Source organism: Heterocephalus glaber, unplaced genomic scaffold (assembly GCF_053883595.1).
Source record: "Heterocephalus glaber isolate CG9 unplaced genomic scaffold, H.glaber_assembly_v1.0 deba00001456, whole genome shotgun sequence".
In the NCBI taxonomy this organism is placed as follows: Eukaryota; Metazoa; Chordata; class Mammalia; order Rodentia; family Bathyergidae; genus Heterocephalus; species Heterocephalus glaber.
In genome coordinates, this window is record NW_028258304.1 from 2,863,459 (window position 1) to 2,880,191 (window position 16,733).

Here is a 16,733-nt window from a genome sequence, read left to right on the forward strand (position 1 = left end):
GGTTCTATATGGACAGCCCTTTTGCTTTGTTAGTATTGGCCAAGAGCTGTAAAAAGCAAGCCACTTCGTCTGCCTCTCATTGGTGCACTCCTCGGAAAACTCAGCTGCAATGATATCACCTTTCTCCAGGCCCCGCGGGCCCGGAGTGGCTGATGGTCAGCCGCCCAGTCACGGCTCCTCCAGTTTGGCATTGGCTAGTGGGGCTGGCCGGGCGCTGGGCGGTGCTGATTCACCGGCCAGCCGAGGAGCTGGGCTCCACCCGGCCCCTCCCGGCCTGCCTCGGACCTGTTGTGGCCCTGTCTCCCCGGAAAACTTCAGGGACTTGCCAAGCGACCCTCGAGTGTAAGGCTAGCACCTCGCGTCATTGGGCGCTCTGCTCAGCTCAGTCAGGTTCGGAGACGCAGCCCAGGAGGCTCCGCGCTTCCCGGGACTCTGGCAGTCACGGGCTCCGCCGCACCGCCTCCTGAAGGAAGCACAGCACGTGCAGCTCCGCAAGCGGGCGGTGGGCTGAGGGCGCCACGTGGCTGCGGGGCTGCAGGGGGAAAGCACGACCCTGTTAAATGCTCGTCGCCTGGGGTGAAAGCACTGGATCGGGCTGCAGTAAACAGCATTCAGTTCCCTCCAAAGGCTCTCTACCCGGCCCGCACCGGGAAATGATTGATGGCAGAATTAACTCTCACGCAAGTGAGTTTAAAAAGCTCAGAATTTCCAGAATCTACAGAATAAAATTGAACCCCACGATTCTCTGAGGAGCTTTCCCTTTTTACCAGATGAATACATTCAAAAGAATGCTCACGACGACTGCAAATGCGGTGTGTGTGGGGGGGTACTAATATAAATGGTAACTAGAATATTACGAGGACGGAACCAAAAGTTTAAAGGTTGTTCTCTGAATCTATCAAAAAAATGTTTTAGGGCCGAGGATTTAGCTCAGTGCTTCCGCCGCCTGCCTCGCAAGCACAAGGTTCCGAGTTCGATCCCTGGTACCAAAAAGAAAGTTTTAAATGAAATCTCTGGAGAACCAGATAACATTCATATACTATCTCCAACTTAAAAAGTAGAACTAAAGCTATTGGTAAGTTGAGAGTTTCCAAAATCTAAATGACTAAAGCATGCCCATATTTCTTTTTTGAAAAATTGATTGTTCCCAATATATACGATAGTAATTGCTGTCAGGTAATTTACATACATTATTTCTAATCCTCCATATAATACCATGAGGTAGGTTGTGTTAATTACCTACACTTTGCACACAAACAGGCCCAGAGAGGGCAAGTGACTCTCCATGTCCTCCATTCAGCTGCAGAGATGGGAAATGAACCCAAGTCTGTCTCACCCAGAGCTGAAGCAACCAATCCTCCAGTTGGTAGTTCTACTAAAGACATAGCAGATAAACAGGTTTCAAGACTGAATCACAAAACACTGACACTCAAACCTTGGGTAAGAAGAAGGACAAATGTGTAAGTGCAATTATGACAGGAAATTTTAAAAAGTGTCTTTCAGCCAGGTGTGGTGCTGCATGCCTGTAATTCCAGCACTCTCCCAGGCTGGGACAGGAGGATTCCAATTTCAAACCTAGCCCGGGCAACTTTGGCAAGACCTTGTCTCAAAATATAAATAAATAAATAAATAAATAGCACTGGGGATATAGTTCAGTGCAAAGGCCTCCTTCAGGAAGAAAAAAAAAAAGTAAGTATCTTTTATCTTTTGGTTCATAAAGCCATTAAAATTAAAATTTTGGAACAACAGGATAAACATATAGTAAACCATTTTTAACATACAGGAAACACATTTTCCAGTGTTAATGGTTAACTGGATCTAAAAGCTAGCTCTGTATAGGACAACACGAGTTAAATGCACAGACTGACAGTGATGTTTTTCAAGAATGGACAAAACAAAGTTGGAAATGAGTGGGGGAAGAGATAACAGTTTTACAATTTTTAAATTGCATGTTATTTATAAAATACATTTAAAAATCAGTGAAACACATGCAGTTCTATTAAAGTACCTAAACTGATGCTACTAAAAGCTCTTTATTTCATTATCTTAATATTTTTAATTTTATATAGTTTTATATTTTCTCTTAAGTTTTGTTATGAACGCTTGGCATATCCTTTTATTTCGTTCTTACTCTTAACTTTTTATTTAACTCAGCCTTATTCAATATGACCTGCAGAATCATCTGATTGAAAATCACACTTATGTTTTCAGAAAGAGGGGTGGGAGTTTGAAATACAAGTCAGAGAGAAAATAAACACCAACATGTCTAGCTTATACTCCAAACAAAAATACTATGTTATATAAACATCAGAGAGTAAGATCAAGTTCTGTTTCCTTCTCTGGTGGTGGAAGAAATGATCAATTAGCTAGCAGCATGAACTAGGAATCAGTATCATGAACTTCAAAGAGCATTTGGTGCCATCTACTGGAAGTGAAGGAGTAAGTAGAAAACGGATTTGGGGATTGAGATTTTCTTTTTCCCCCTAGAAATTATTTTACACAAATATATATACAATGACCAGTTGATTAAGAAAACCAGAAGTGCAGGTTTTCAGTTTTCTTTAAAGATTCCCTAGTCCTTAATGCTTTGAAGGCATTAAGCATGAACTGCACAACCTTGCCATCCCAAAAGCTGGAAATTCTAGAATGTTTGAACCTCAATTTTATGACCAGAATTTTAAATAAAAAGCTATGTGTAATAGCATAAACATAAGAAAAACACATCTTTGAGCATATATCAAGATAAAACTAAGAGAATTGGAAAGTACAGTTGAAAATGGAGAAATATGGGGGCCGGGGATTTAGCTCAGTGGTTCTGCTGCCTGCCTCGAAAGCACAAGGACCTGAGTTCAATCCCCAGTACCAAAAAAACAAAATGGAGAAATATAAGGAGATTAAATATTATACTTATCAGAAAATGTTTACTGAGTGTTAGGAAGCTAAGATCCAGTCTCTTTCCTTCAGGGTTATCTTCTTGGTGGGCATAGGACAGTACTTAAATGCTTAATGCCAGTGCTCCTTACAGCTCTTTATAACTGAGTTTGACACTTTCTAACCACTGTGACATTAAAATGAATTTTATTTGTTAAATTTTTGAGGAATTTTGTTCCTTTAAGTATAAAAAAATTAGGACTGGAAATTTCTGCTTTAATATCAATCCCATTCTTTGTGGCTAGTTTGGACACTCCAGTATCATGACACTCGATATAATACTAAGTTTCAAAAACCTTTACAAACTGCCTTGCAAATTTTAATCACTCCACAAATACTTATGATTTTTTAAATGTGGCAATGAATAAAACACTGATATACATTACACAAAATACTATTTAGCAGGGGTTTTTTTGCTTATTTTTTTTTTTTTGTACCAGGGATCGAACTCTGGACCTTGCGCTTGTGAGGCAGGTGGTGGAACCACTGAGCTTAATCTCTGGCCTAGTAGGGTTTTTAAAGGTAGATTCACATTTATATTGGCCCAGAAAGATCTCCAAGGCACTAATAAGTTGTAAGATGATCCCTACATATTATTTGTTTTTAAAAAGGCTTAAACTAGCTAGGAATGGTGGCACATGCCTGAAATTCTAGCTAGAAGGAGGATCACAAGTTTGAGGCCAGCCTGGGCAACTTAGTGAGACTGTCTCAAAATAAAAATTACAGGCTGAGGATGTAGCTTGGTGCTAGAACAGTTGCCTAGCTTGCATAAGCCCCTGGGTTCAATCCCCAGCATTACAAAAGAAAAAGGAAAAAAAAGATCCAAACTACATATTTTCCTTATTTCCAACTGTGGCACACATACATGAGGAGACTAAGGAAAGATATGTGCAAAGGATCAGTAAAAAAGGAGAAATAGGATAGCAGCTACTGTTAAGAAAAAAAATTTAGTTTGCTCTACTGTTTTAAAATTTCTACAAAAAAGTATTCATTTATTATGCGGGTAATAAAGGTTAAAATAAAATTGGTAAGTCATTAATAAGAAAACCATAAAGTGTCCCAGCTTCTGCAAGGATTATTGAACAAAATTCTCTAGTAGCTTCACGTAAAAGAACATGATGAATTCATGATTTTAATTAATGTTTTTCTGACTATAACAGTAATGTACATCATAGAAAAGGATAATTAAGAATATAATTATTCTTGGGCCGGGGATTTAGCTCAGTGGTTCTGCCGCCTGCCTTGCAACTGTAAGGACCCGAGTTTGATCTCTGGTACCAAAAAAAAAAAAAAAAGACTATAATTATCCTTAAGCCCCAAAAGATACATTTTTATGCCCAAATGAAATCATATAGGTAATTTTCTGCACTTACACTGTACATTGTAGCTATTTCCCATATCGTATTTCATTAAATATTCTTTAGAATACTAAAATAGCATTCTGTAATACAAATGTTCTTTAATATTATTCAATTTTTTTTCAGTAAGGAAGATTTAACCTAGGGTCTTCATACTGAGCTATATGTAAGTACACAGAAACTAGAATTTTTTTTTTTTTGGTACCGGAGATCGAACTCAGGTCCTTGAGCTTGCGCAGCAGGCGGCGAAACCACTGAGCTAAATCCCCGGCCCTAGTACACAGAAACTAGGTGCAGAACAGTACAGTATGCTTCTATCTTCCAACAAAATAAGATATATAAAAATATGTATGTTTTGGAATGTATGAAATATCTCTGAATGGATACACAACTAACTTGTCATTAGATATTTTTTATAATATCTGAATTGTATTCTATGCATTTATAGTAGGTATACCCCAAAATAAAATTTAAAATCTAACCACAGAGCCTCAAATATCAGCAAGATATAAAACAGAATGGGTGATGGTTATTATCTTCAATAAAGAAAGAGCTTCCTTCAAATGGAAAAAGGAAAACTTGCCAAAAGACAATAGATCCAAGATTTGGAATTAGCAAAAGAAATACATATAGCTAATACATTTTTTAAATATTTGTCCCTCTTAGATACTAAAAAGAATAAAAACCAAATATTATTTTACCCATCGGATAGGAAACTTTAAAAAAAGTATACCTACTATCTGTGCATGTTTATGAAATGAGAATGCTATATTTAGCAGTTGATTTTTATCTCCTAGTTATACATATCAAAAACCTTAAAACATGATAACATGCCCACTTATCCTCACCCAGTATTATCACATTTAAGAATTCACAAAAATGTAGATGTAATGGAGATCATAGTCTCAGTTCTAATTACAATTCTAAGTCATGAGAGACATGTTCACTAATAAGTAGCTACTACTCAGTATGGAAGTATAACAAGTATGGAAGTATAGTATAAATATAGTAAGTATGCAGTATGGAAGTATAATAAGCAGCTACTACTCAGTTTCCAAAGAATGTTTTAAAAAATGAACATAGTACCTGAGAAAAAAAAAAGGTTAGAGAAAGAGAATGGTATACATTTTGATCTTATAGGTGGAGATGAGAAATACATATATACCCTGAGAAGTCTGGAAACACATATACCAAAATGTTAATATTAATTATTTCTAGGAATAGATAATAGATGATTTTAAGCTTTTAATTTTTGGTTTCAAGTATTTTTTAATAATAAACATGCATTCCTTTTATAATTGAAGAAAACAATAAATGCTATTTGTGGGGGAAAAAAGACACAAAAACCCAAAGCTGTACTTTTTCATTCTCCAATTTTTAAACTGCTAAGAATCACAATTGTTTAAATCTGTGTGCGAAAGAGTCAAGAGATTCTTTTATCTGGTAATAAAAATATCAAATATAAAATGGGTAGAAATATTACTTTATTGGAGAAACTCATGTCCAAATTACTTTTATGTTTTTAAAAAAGTTTTAACAACCATCCAAGAAGAAAACATATACAGCTTCCATAGGAATAAGAACAAACAAAATGGGGCTGATGATTGCCTCAAATGTTATTTCCTTTTAAAAAAAAAAGTAGTATTTAACCTATCTTCTTTGGAGGAAAGGTAAGTGAACTGCATACATCATAAATAAGATTTTCTTACTTTACAAGAAGGAAGAACTGAGATCCCGTTTTTGATGCATATTAAATACAAAATACAAAATCCACTCTCTGACCAAGATGGGGGGAAATCATTCTTCAACATTTCAGTTCTCATGCAATAAAATCCAAAGGTCTGTTGAATCCACCTTTCCTATTCATGTACTGCCTATGATGAGAAGAGAAAAATCATTGGTTTTTTCAAATCTGGAATATATATACATAAACCTACCCCAGTGTTTAAACTAAAACCATCTTTAAAATGCTAAGGTTTAGGGTAGAAATTATTGAAGGCTGTTTAATGCATATTAGAAAAAAATTATTTTACTTTTTTCTTTTTTCTTTATTGAGACAGGGTCTTGGCTTGTAGCTCAAGTTGGCTTTGAACTCATTATGTAGGTCCAGGTAGCCTTCAACTTGCAGCAATCATCCTGCCTCAGTTTCCCAAGTGCTGGTATTACAGGTTTGCACCATCAAGCCCAGCTTTTAATTTTAGTATTATTTTCTTTTTGTGGTGCTGGGGATATAATCCATGGCACATACAACTGTTCTATTACTGAGCTACACTTGTAGACCATATATATATATATTTTTTTTTTTAACTTAAAAGTAAAGTCAAAGTCTTCTGTATTTCTTTAAACTCCAAGTTGCAGTATGCCAGTATACTTTCAAAATTATTTGGGAAGATTCTACAGATTTTAAAAAAAAAACAACTGAGCTGGGATAGTGGCACACACCTATAATCCCAATTACATGGAGGTCAAGACAAGAGAATTAGAAGTTCAAGGCCAGCCTGGAAAACAGCAAGATGGCCTGAAAATTAAAAAAATAATAATAATAAAAAGAGCTCAGTGGTAGAGTGCTTAGAACTCTGGGCCTGGGCTCTATCTCTAGTACCCTACCCCCGCCCCCACACACACACCAAAAAACAGTTGAAATTCCATACTTATTTAACACTAAGCACCTCATTCAAAGAAAGAGAGGAGTCTCAAAATAGGTAGTCATCAAGCAACTAACTTCAAGTACATTGTAATGGTTCTCCCCACAAGACTTTTCTTGAAGGTGATTTTACAAGATTGTTCATAATGATTCTAGTATCTTAGCCCATGACACTCTCAAATTACATTGTTCATAGTCTAAATGAATTGGAGTATTAGTCTTTTATCACTGATAAAGGTGGAGAGAGGACAATGTTTGAATGTGTCTTGACTTTTTCATTCATTAAGAATTCAATGAGATTTCAAGTACAGTTTATTCTATCTCTAAGTACAAATAAAATATGCCTATAACTAACAAGCATATACTTACTGTTGAAATCCTTACATAATCAATATAAGTAAACAGTTCAGAAGGGATTTATTTAAAACTTACAATTATACTGAAATCAAACCCCAAACACTTCAGGTTTGATTTTTTTTTTTTTCAGAATTTACTATCTCTGGCCCTGAAACATTTAAGCCAACTACCTTATCTGTAGTAGCTATTTGGTCCATGTAAATTGGAAAACAACTTTAACATATCAAAATATGGACGATACTTCATTAAAATAAGGGAAAGTATGGAAAACTGCTGTATTTTCTAAACAAACATAATTACCCACTAAAAAAGGTTTTTCCCAAGTATGAAATTATTTTAATAGTTCAAACATAATAGGGATCTATGCATACCTGTACTTTCTCTTCTGAGATACATTTATGGCATAGGCATTTACAGAACCATCTACTTTCTTCCCCTGGAAAAAAAACAGTAAACAAAAAATAGGAAGGAACATTAAATACCTAGATGGAAGAGGCAGATCACATTGACACATTAAATGGCAAAATCCAGCAAAAAAAAAAAAAGTCCAATAAGAGAATTTCAATTTTAGATCCTGATAGCCCATGAACTCGCAAGCATAACAACTTTGCTCACATTTCTATAGTCACACATAAACAAATATAATATTCAAGTCAACAAATAATCATAGTACATGTATTATGTGCAAGTCATGATGGGAAGTAGGGTAGCCAATCCTAACCTTTTTGGGTCAAATAATCCTCTGAAACCATATGAACACTGTGCATGTTAGCTCCAGAAAAACTGACATTCATACAAAATTTATTTATTTATTTTTTGTTACTGGGGATTGAACTTGGATCCTTGTGCTTTCAGGCCAGGCGGTGGAACCAATGAGCTAAATCCCCAGCCCCATAAAATTCAATCTATAACCTAGCTCATAATATTGTTAGGTCACAGCTCAACTAGTTTCCATTTTTCTAATCCCATTTCTTGCACAAGCCTTAGCATTTTGATCTTTAAAGCAAGAAGCAGGCATAGAATATGGACACTAAAGTTAAGCTGTTAAACCTTGATCTGGGCCCGGGATTTAGCTCAGTGGTTCTGGCGCCTGCCTTGCAAGCAAAAGGTACCGAGTTTAATCTTCAGTAACTCCCCCCCGCCCCCCCAAAAAACACCTTGATCTAAGAGGCACCTCTATTCTTTTTCACAAATTTCTTTAGTCTTTAGATCTAGCCAAGTTAACTCAACACACCCACCTACTCCCATCCTGTTCCTCTTGCCTGAACTGCCTGTCTTGCCCCCATCCAATCTTCAACTATGTGGTTTTTATCTATTGTTCAAGGGCAATTCAAATAGTCCAGCTGCCAGCTAGTACCTTTTTTTGTTTGTTTTTTTTGGTACCAGGGATGGAACTTGGGACCTTACGCTTGCGCAGCAGGCAGCAAAACCACTGAGCTAAATCCCTGGCCCAGGTAGTACCTTTTCTCTAACTCCTAAAGAACATTAACTGCACTTTCTGCACAGCACCTTACATTTTACCTATTATGACGATTATGATTATGATTTTTTTTTTGGTACCAGGGATGGAACTTGGGACCTTACAAGGCAGGTGGCAGAACCACTGAGCTAAATCCCTGGCCCTGTGATTTGTTTTTTTGGAGACAGAGTCTCAGTATGTAGTTCAGGCTGACCTTGAACTTGTGTTGATTCTCCTGCCTCAGACTCTTGAGTGCTAGGGTTGCAAGTGTACACCATCATGCCTAGCTTTTATTGAGATGTAAGTCATGATATTATTTTTCCTATGAGACTGCAAGTATTTCTGGGTTTCCTTTTGGGTTTTTTGCAGTACTGGGTACTCAGTCCTTTTTTATTTTGAGACAGGGTCTCACTAAGTCACTAAAGTGCTCAGGCTTAGTGCAATCCTCCTGTATCAGCCTCCCAGAGTGCTGGAATTACTGGTGTGTGCCACCACACCTGGATAGACTGCAAGCTTCTTAAAGAGGGGAAGTGGATATATCTGGGAGTCTCCTTTGTATTCTCACATCCTAGGCTACTGCACTAGAAGGTGTTCAGAAATGACTGCCAAATGAACGTCACTAGCTAATGTCAAGAAACACACACACACATCTCCATCAGTACTCACTGAGTGTAGTATCTTTGTAGCATACCTATTAGACATTTGTATTAGGGGAAAAAATACAGATGCCTAAAGGCATGGACAAGGTGAGCTACAAATCTGAAGTAGAGCTAAAATAAACACGTATGGATTCAATTTTCTTTCTTTTTTTTTTTTAATAAAAAAACAATTTATTTGAAGGTAGGGGAAGAAGGAAGAGAGACATGGCGGACAGCGACTCTGGACAAGTGAGGAGTATTTAAAAGGGAAATACTCTGGACTCAATTTTCTATTTCTGTTTTCATGTATTTTGGTGGAAAGGAGATGATACTGAGCAAATCATTTGAAGTATTTATTCTAACCTCCTAAGAATAGGAAGTAGGCATGATTTGGAAATACTGGCCTTGAAAATAAATGATACTTTTTTGTTGTTGTTGTTGATACCACTGATTTAACTGAAAGTCTTGCACATGGTAAGCAAGTGCTCTGTCACTGACCTACATCCCTAGTCTTTTTTATTTTTTGAAACTGGGCCTCACTAAGTTGCCCAAGCTCCCAGATTCAAACTTGCTATCCTCCCAAGTAGCTAGGATTAAAAGGCAATGTGATAATCATTTTACTAGGTTCAATTTCTAAAGGCTTACTGATTTTTAGCTTTGGCAGAATTGTGTATTAGTCATATTCTGATTTATTAACATGTTAGGAGAGAAAATTATCCATTAGTAATATAATCAAATGTTGAAACTTTCTAGAAGAATGTTAAAATAGAAGGGAAAATAAGTGACCACACTGGCAAGTGTCTAGGTCCCACCATAGAGCTGGGTGTAGTTCATTGGTAGAGCATTTGCCTAGCACGTGATAAGGCCCTGGGTTAGGTTCTCAGCACATTAAAAAAAAAAGGTCCAACAGTAGATCAATGATGGAAATATCACAAGATATACATTATTGAAACACATGAATGAGGTAAGAGACCTTATAACTGATAGTCATGAAGCCAACTGCAAAGAACAAAATTAACACCCTCATAGAGGTCATTAGAAAACAACTGACACGGGGCCATCGCTTAAGGGTAGAGCAATTGCCTAGCATGGGTGGGGCCCTGGCTTTTATCTTCAGTGCAGGAGGGAAAAAAACCTCAACTGACACCACTTGATCACATGGTACTCCATAATTTTTATAGAAAGTATGAATTCTTTTCTAATGTTTCCTCTGTAAACAAACATCTTCAGCAACGACTACATTTAAAAATGAAGGGTAGCTCCATCTTTACACCTGACTCTCAGGAACTTCAAATACAAATCAGGCAATAGTAATACCAAAAACAAACAAGAAAATAGTTCCAACAAACTCCTTGCCTACTCTTCTAAGAACAGTAATAGTATAATTGCTTTACTTTGGGGATATTTTTATTCACCCAAAACACACACACACACACACACACACACACACACACACGCCATTACATTTATAAAATATTCTTTGTAAAAAAACAAAGAATTTGGTGTATGTAAGGGGAAAAAAGCTCATATATAAACATCATTAAATTCCAAAATGGGGCTTACATAACCACTGCAAGAATAAGAGCTCATTTTTAGTCTTTTCACCTCAAAACAGGCATGCCTCAGTACTCCTCTAAAGTTATACACTGTCACTTTAAAACTTACAAGCCCTGCACTATCACATTAGTTAAAAAGAAACTCTTACAGCATCTGAGATTACCTCATTCCATTAACAACTCTATGGAATACAGGATTAGGGGAAATGGACTATTTTTCATAATTCCTGAAAAATCTCAATTTCCATTTGCAAAACTAAATGAAAAAAACTTAAAATTCTAGAAAAGAGATTTTAAAAAATATATTCTTTCCCACACACTATCCCTTTCTCCATCTGCCTTCCTCCCCTCCTTCCATTTCTTCTCTTTATACCCCTTCATTTTCCATCTCCCGTTTCTTGCCACATCTTCCTATCATTTTGTTCTTTCTCCCTCTCTCCCATAACCTCCTCACTCATCACAATCTCTCCTCTTCCTTCTACCTCCTTATCTATTAGTATTATGAGAAAGCATTCACTCTCAAATCCATCCCCATCCCCCTCTGAGCTGAGACAAGCAGCAGCTGCTCAATATCATCTTTACGTGGCAACTGAATAATAGTCTATGTCCCAGCAGTTGCCCATGCTATAATCCTGTTCTGGGTTAACTGTATCACCCAGGTTCCCCAGCCCAATGCCTGAGGTACCACTGACTAAAGACTTCTACCCCGAGTTACTCTGGCTCCTGAGTATATCATCTCAAAATAGTTTAGTCCTGCATCATCTTTCACTTGCATGGATCACAGTTCTTCCTGCCTCTAATCTTACACACCTCCCATCTGTCCTCCATGCTGTTCCTCTCAATACCTAACGAATGAACCCTAAAATCCTTAGCACAGCTAAGGACATCTAATGACCTCCATAATTCAGCTCCTACCTCCATGTGTAGCCTCAGTCACAATCACTATCTCATCGGCATCCTTAAACCAGTCTCTGAGTTTGAAATTCCCAGAATACACTTACACACCTACAGGGCACACCTATTCCTTCACACCTACAGTGCACTCTGAAAGATTTTCCTCCTTTTCTTTATCTGGTCACCTGTACTTGTTCTTTAAGATCTAACTCAAACAACATCTCTGGCAAATATTTCCTGATTTCCAACGGCAGTTCAATGTTTACTCCTCTGTGGTCGCAAAGCCTTTCAAACAGAAAGTTACTATTTTATAGCCAAAGAAATTACAAGTGACAGTAAAAGAATATCGAAAAACAGGACAGACCTAACACATTAATTCAAATTGGAATGTTTAGCTGGTTGTATGTTTTACTTACTTTTGTAGAGTCAAAAGAGGCAAATCCCATTAACTTCATCATTTCTATTTCTTCTTCTGTTTTGCCTTCTAAGTCTTCCTCTGCAAAAATAACATTTTTTTAGGACTGATTTGAGTTAAAGACCAGCCTGGACTACACAGCGAGACCTTGTCTCAAAAAAACAAAACAAGGGCCAGGGATTTACCTCAGTGGTTCCACCTCCTGCCTCACAACCTCAAGGTCCCGAGTTCCATTCCCAGTACAAAAAACAAAACAAAACAAAAAAACCCCAAAAAACTCCACAATTTTTTGAACTCTCTTATAATTTTTGAACACATATATAAACAACTAAAAAGAGGACTAGCAAGAGATTAAGAGATATTTCATCTCACTAGCAGAGAACACCAGAAAAAGATGAATCTAATGAGAAAAGACCCTCTTAAATTCAGACAGAATGTGACTTAGGGTACAAGAAAGGTCTGTGCTCCCTCCTTGGAGCCTTTAGGCAGGACTGCCTCTAGTATCAGATGTGACGCTACCTAGTTTTGAAGACACTTCCAAAATAGAATAGTCTCATGTTTAAAATTGCCCTTCCCAGATTATATCAGAAGCACCACACATAACCAGCAACTCACTAAGGAACAATTAAAATCTCAAAACCATATGCAATGGACACTACAGAAAGCTTACTATTTAAATAAATATAATTCTATCATGATTGAAGTTCTCTAAACAAGGCTATTTATCTAATAACATTACCAGTAATCTGACGTTCTTTGCTCTTTGTTTCTTTTGTTTCTTTCTTTTCCTCATCTCTTCTTTCTTTCAGTCGTGAAGGAGAAGGAGATGTGGATCTATGTCGTCTTGGAGATCTAATATTTATAAGTAAAGATGTTAGAAACAGACATACATGGCAACTTTGTTGATGAGCACAAACATGCATGATTTCTTGAAAGGCAAAGGCTAAACAAAGCCAGGCCCCAGATATTCCCCATAGCAGAGTGCAGAAAAAGACTCTAAGCTCTGATTGTTACAAGGAAAAGTTAGAAATACAGGTTCGGTTGTACTCAGCATAGCATTCAGGGCTGGAATGTTTTTTGTGAGGCAGAAAAGCTGGCTTTAAAAGTTTCTAACAATTACAAACAAACCACAAAAAGCCCATTTAAACAGCAATTGATGCTTATGGACAAAGGGTCAATTTTTAAGCTCTCTCATTATAGACTACACAGTAGTTGGCACCAAAAAGTTAATTAAAAACAATAAAAATAGAAAATACTTGTTTTTTTTAACTTGAGTGCAATTAACCTCATTTTGCTAAAGGACTATTGGCTTTAAAATAAAGTGGGATTAAGTTTCATACACTTCACTAGGCTGTAAATCCCTTAATACATGGATAAAAACAAAAGTCGAGGGCAATGACCGGCTTCTTTCTGGCTCCAGAGCTGAGCTTCTGGTTTGTTTTTTTGCACCAACCTGGAGCGCCGCCTGTGCGGGGACCTGGAGCGGCTCCTCCTGCGATCTCTCTCCCGGGATCGGGACCTTTCCCTGCGCCGGCGCTCTCTCTCCCGGGAAGTGGACCGGGATCGCCTACGTTCTAATACAAATACGCAAAAATTGCAGAACCAAAAAGTACAGTATCCCAGTTATCTAGAGCTACACTGCCCAACAGAAATATAATGTGATCCTTTTCTAGTAGTCACACTGAAAAGGTAAAAAGAAACAAGTAGCAATGGTTGTAGCAATGATTTTTGACTCAATATATCCAAAGCATTAACATTTCAACATGTGAGCAATATAAAAGGTTAATAAGATATATTACATTTTAAAAATACAAAATCCAGCGTCTATTCTAGACTCAGTACATCTCAACTTGGATCAGCCACAATACAAGTGCTCAATGGCCACAGGCAGCTCGAGGCTTCATTTAACTCCTAAGAAAATTGAATATTTACTAGGCGAGGGTGACAGAAAGGAAAGGATAGATCTCTCGATGCAAGTCCAGGCTTTCTACGTTACACTGCCTGGGAGTACAAGAGACATTAGGAGGTTGAGCTCTCTGGACTCAAAATTCTAAATACCAGTTTCCCTAATAAACTGGGCAAAATATTTAGGCTTTACGGAGCGTCTATGAGCCAAGCAAAATCACAAGTGAATATTATGGAATGTGACTCAATTCTCACACTAGTTTTTAAAGGTATGTAATATTTAAAGGTATGTAATATCATCCCGAAATTACCACGGGAATTCGATTCAAAAAGGGTGGGGGATTTGTGCAGTCATGTAGAAATTAACCGACCACAAGTATAATAAAAATTACCGTATAAGACTGACAACAAGTCGGAGAAACCCTAATCCAGAAAGAAACGAACCCCCCCCCCCCAACTGCCTTATAAACCGGTGGGTCAGGGCCGAAGAGTGTAGGGCCCAGGTCTTCATTCCCTCATCCACCACTCGCTCTCCTACTCGGGAGGAAAGGGCCCAGCTCTCCGTTGCTCTGGTATTGAAAAAAAAGGGAGGTGAGAGATGTGCCTCCGACCGAACCCCAAGCTCCCTGCTTCGGAACTCACCCCTCCGTGGGGATCGGCTGCGGCTGCGACCCATTAGGAGTCCTACTTCTCCTCACACCGCCCCGGAAACAGCTGTGCAACAACATCCGGGGGAGCCAGCTACTGAGCTTTCACTTCCGACTGGAAAACATCCAGACAAGTCGCTAAGGTTCCGGGTCCTACAGAAGGCAGGCTGTGCGGAGTCGCCCAGAAACCAGCGGCCCCACCCCGGACGCCACCGCCTTAGAGCACGGAGATTTACTTTCTTATCTTCTTTGTCCACCCTAGGTGTTAAAATGTGCCCTTCGATGTTCTTCTAGGAATGTCTAGAGAATTCAGCCATATACGCACCAATTTAACCCAGCTTTTATTTCCCCCCAGTTTTTCTAGTCTTTGTCCACGTGCATAAAATACATTAAGCCAGTTTAAACATAGCATATGCAAGTAGGTTGTATTTACGAACTTTTTCACATAACATTCTCTCATAAGGATTGAATACAACAGAGTTCAACATTCGTCACTTTTCTATTTTCTCTGATGCTAATATTGAGAAGGCACTCAAAAACTGCTGTGAGCTTTTGTAGAGAAAAGCAAAGCTTATAGAATTCCATTCTTATTCCTACGGGGTATCTCCCCTGAAGCTGCCCTAACTCTCCAAATGAAGGCTTTATAATGCTCAAAATTACAAAAAGGAGAAAGGCTCTCTTGCCTTCGCAAGGCAGAGCCTTCTGCAGTTCACCGTAAATACACTAAGCAGGAAAGGTTTGAAACTGTGGTTCAAACCAAACTTTCTTCTTCCACCCACTTTTTCTACAATGAAAAGTTCTGATGCCCTGGCTTTCAGAACAAAGAGCTGGAAAGAGAATAGATGAGGTTAGAAACACCCTGCCCACTAGCCATAAACTTTTTATTAGATTCAGATGTTCCTCTTTAATACCTATCCCAACACAACTTTCTAGAAAAGAACAAGCCAAATCTAAGATTTCCACCGTGAAGCCTGACTCCCAGGCTCTTGAAATGATCCTGGCAGAGTGTGCACTGAGGTGTTGAAAAGAGACGTTCAAGGGGTAAGGAGTGCTAGTCCTCCAGGAGGAAGAGTCAGAAATGTTACTGTAGAAACATACCACTAAAGTAATTGTCACTGGCTGGCATGGGTCGCTGCTTTAGTGATAATAGAAATTAAACCTGAAGTGGCCATATAAATTTATAGGCAAAATCCTTTTCTTTAGGTTTTAAGTGTATATTTCAATGTGCTTTGACAAATACAACCTCACAACTCACAACTTTTTTTTTTAGCCAAACATTTATTGGTATATTTTAGATATACATAATGATAACACTCATCATAGGGAATTTGCACCTGTAATGTGCATCCATTTAGCTATAAATGTCTGTAGTTTCTCATTATTTTTATTTTTATTTTTCTGATACTGGAGATCTAACTCAGGACCTTGCATTTGCAAGGCAGGCGCAGTGCCACTGAGCTAAATCCCAGACCCTAGTTTCTCGCTCTTTATGGCTAAGTAGTACCCCATTTTATAAAAAACCCACATTTTCTTTACCCAGTCTCCAGTTGATGGACAATTGGTCTGTTTCTAAGTTTTCACTATTACAAACTGTGCCACTACACATGGGTGCCCACAGATTGCTGTGGTATGATTCTTTTAATTCTTTTGGGAAGATACCCACCAGGGAAATAGCTGGGTCAAATAGGACCTCTAATCCTAGTTTTTTGAGGTATCTCCATACTGATTTCCACAGTGGTTGCACCAATCTACACTCCCACCAAGAGTGGAGAAGGGTTCCTTTTTTCCCCACAGCCCCACCAGCATTTGTTACTGGTTGATATATTGATAGGAGCCATTCTTTCTGGGGTGAGGTAGAATCTCAGCATTGTTTTCATTTGCATCTCTCAAATGACCAGTGATGTTGGACATTTTTTCATATGTTTATTT

The 16,733-nt window shown here is 38.0% G+C and overlaps 1 protein-coding gene across 1 annotated transcript; it reads right to left on the bottom strand.

The window, feature by feature from the left end:
- Window positions 1-5,756: 5,756 nt before the first annotated feature.
- On the bottom strand, window positions 5,757-14,939 carry Snrnp27 (small nuclear ribonucleoprotein U4/U6.U5 subunit 27). The gene is made up of 6 exons (XM_004849921.4): window positions 14,800-14,939; window positions 13,706-13,826; window positions 12,992-13,104; window positions 12,254-12,333; window positions 7,662-7,726; window positions 5,757-6,163 (listed from the first exon to the last, which is right to left on the bottom strand). Exons 1-6 carry the CDS (start codon window positions 14,831-14,833, stop codon window positions 6,109-6,111), a joined length of 468 nt encoding a protein of 155 aa, XP_004849978.1. The 5' UTR covers window positions 14,834-14,939; the 3' UTR covers window positions 5,757-6,108.
- Between the last annotated feature and the right edge of the window lie 1,794 nt (window positions 14,940-16,733).

What these genes read in the sequence shown, in the direction of transcription:
- Snrnp27 (XM_004849921.4), bottom strand. Translation starts at nt 14,833, where the DNA reads ATGGGTCGCAGCCGCAGCCGATCCCCACGGAGGG. An exon ending in CCTCTTTTGACTCTACAAAA is followed by an intron (nt 7,727 to 12,253) that starts GTAAGTAAAACA and finishes TTTTTTTTCCAG; the next exon opens with GGGAAGAAAGTAGATGGTTC. An exon ending in TCTCAGAAGAGAAAGTACAG is followed by an intron (nt 6,164 to 7,661) that starts GTATGCATAGAT and finishes TTCTCATCATAG; the next exon opens with GCAGTACATGAATAGGAAAG.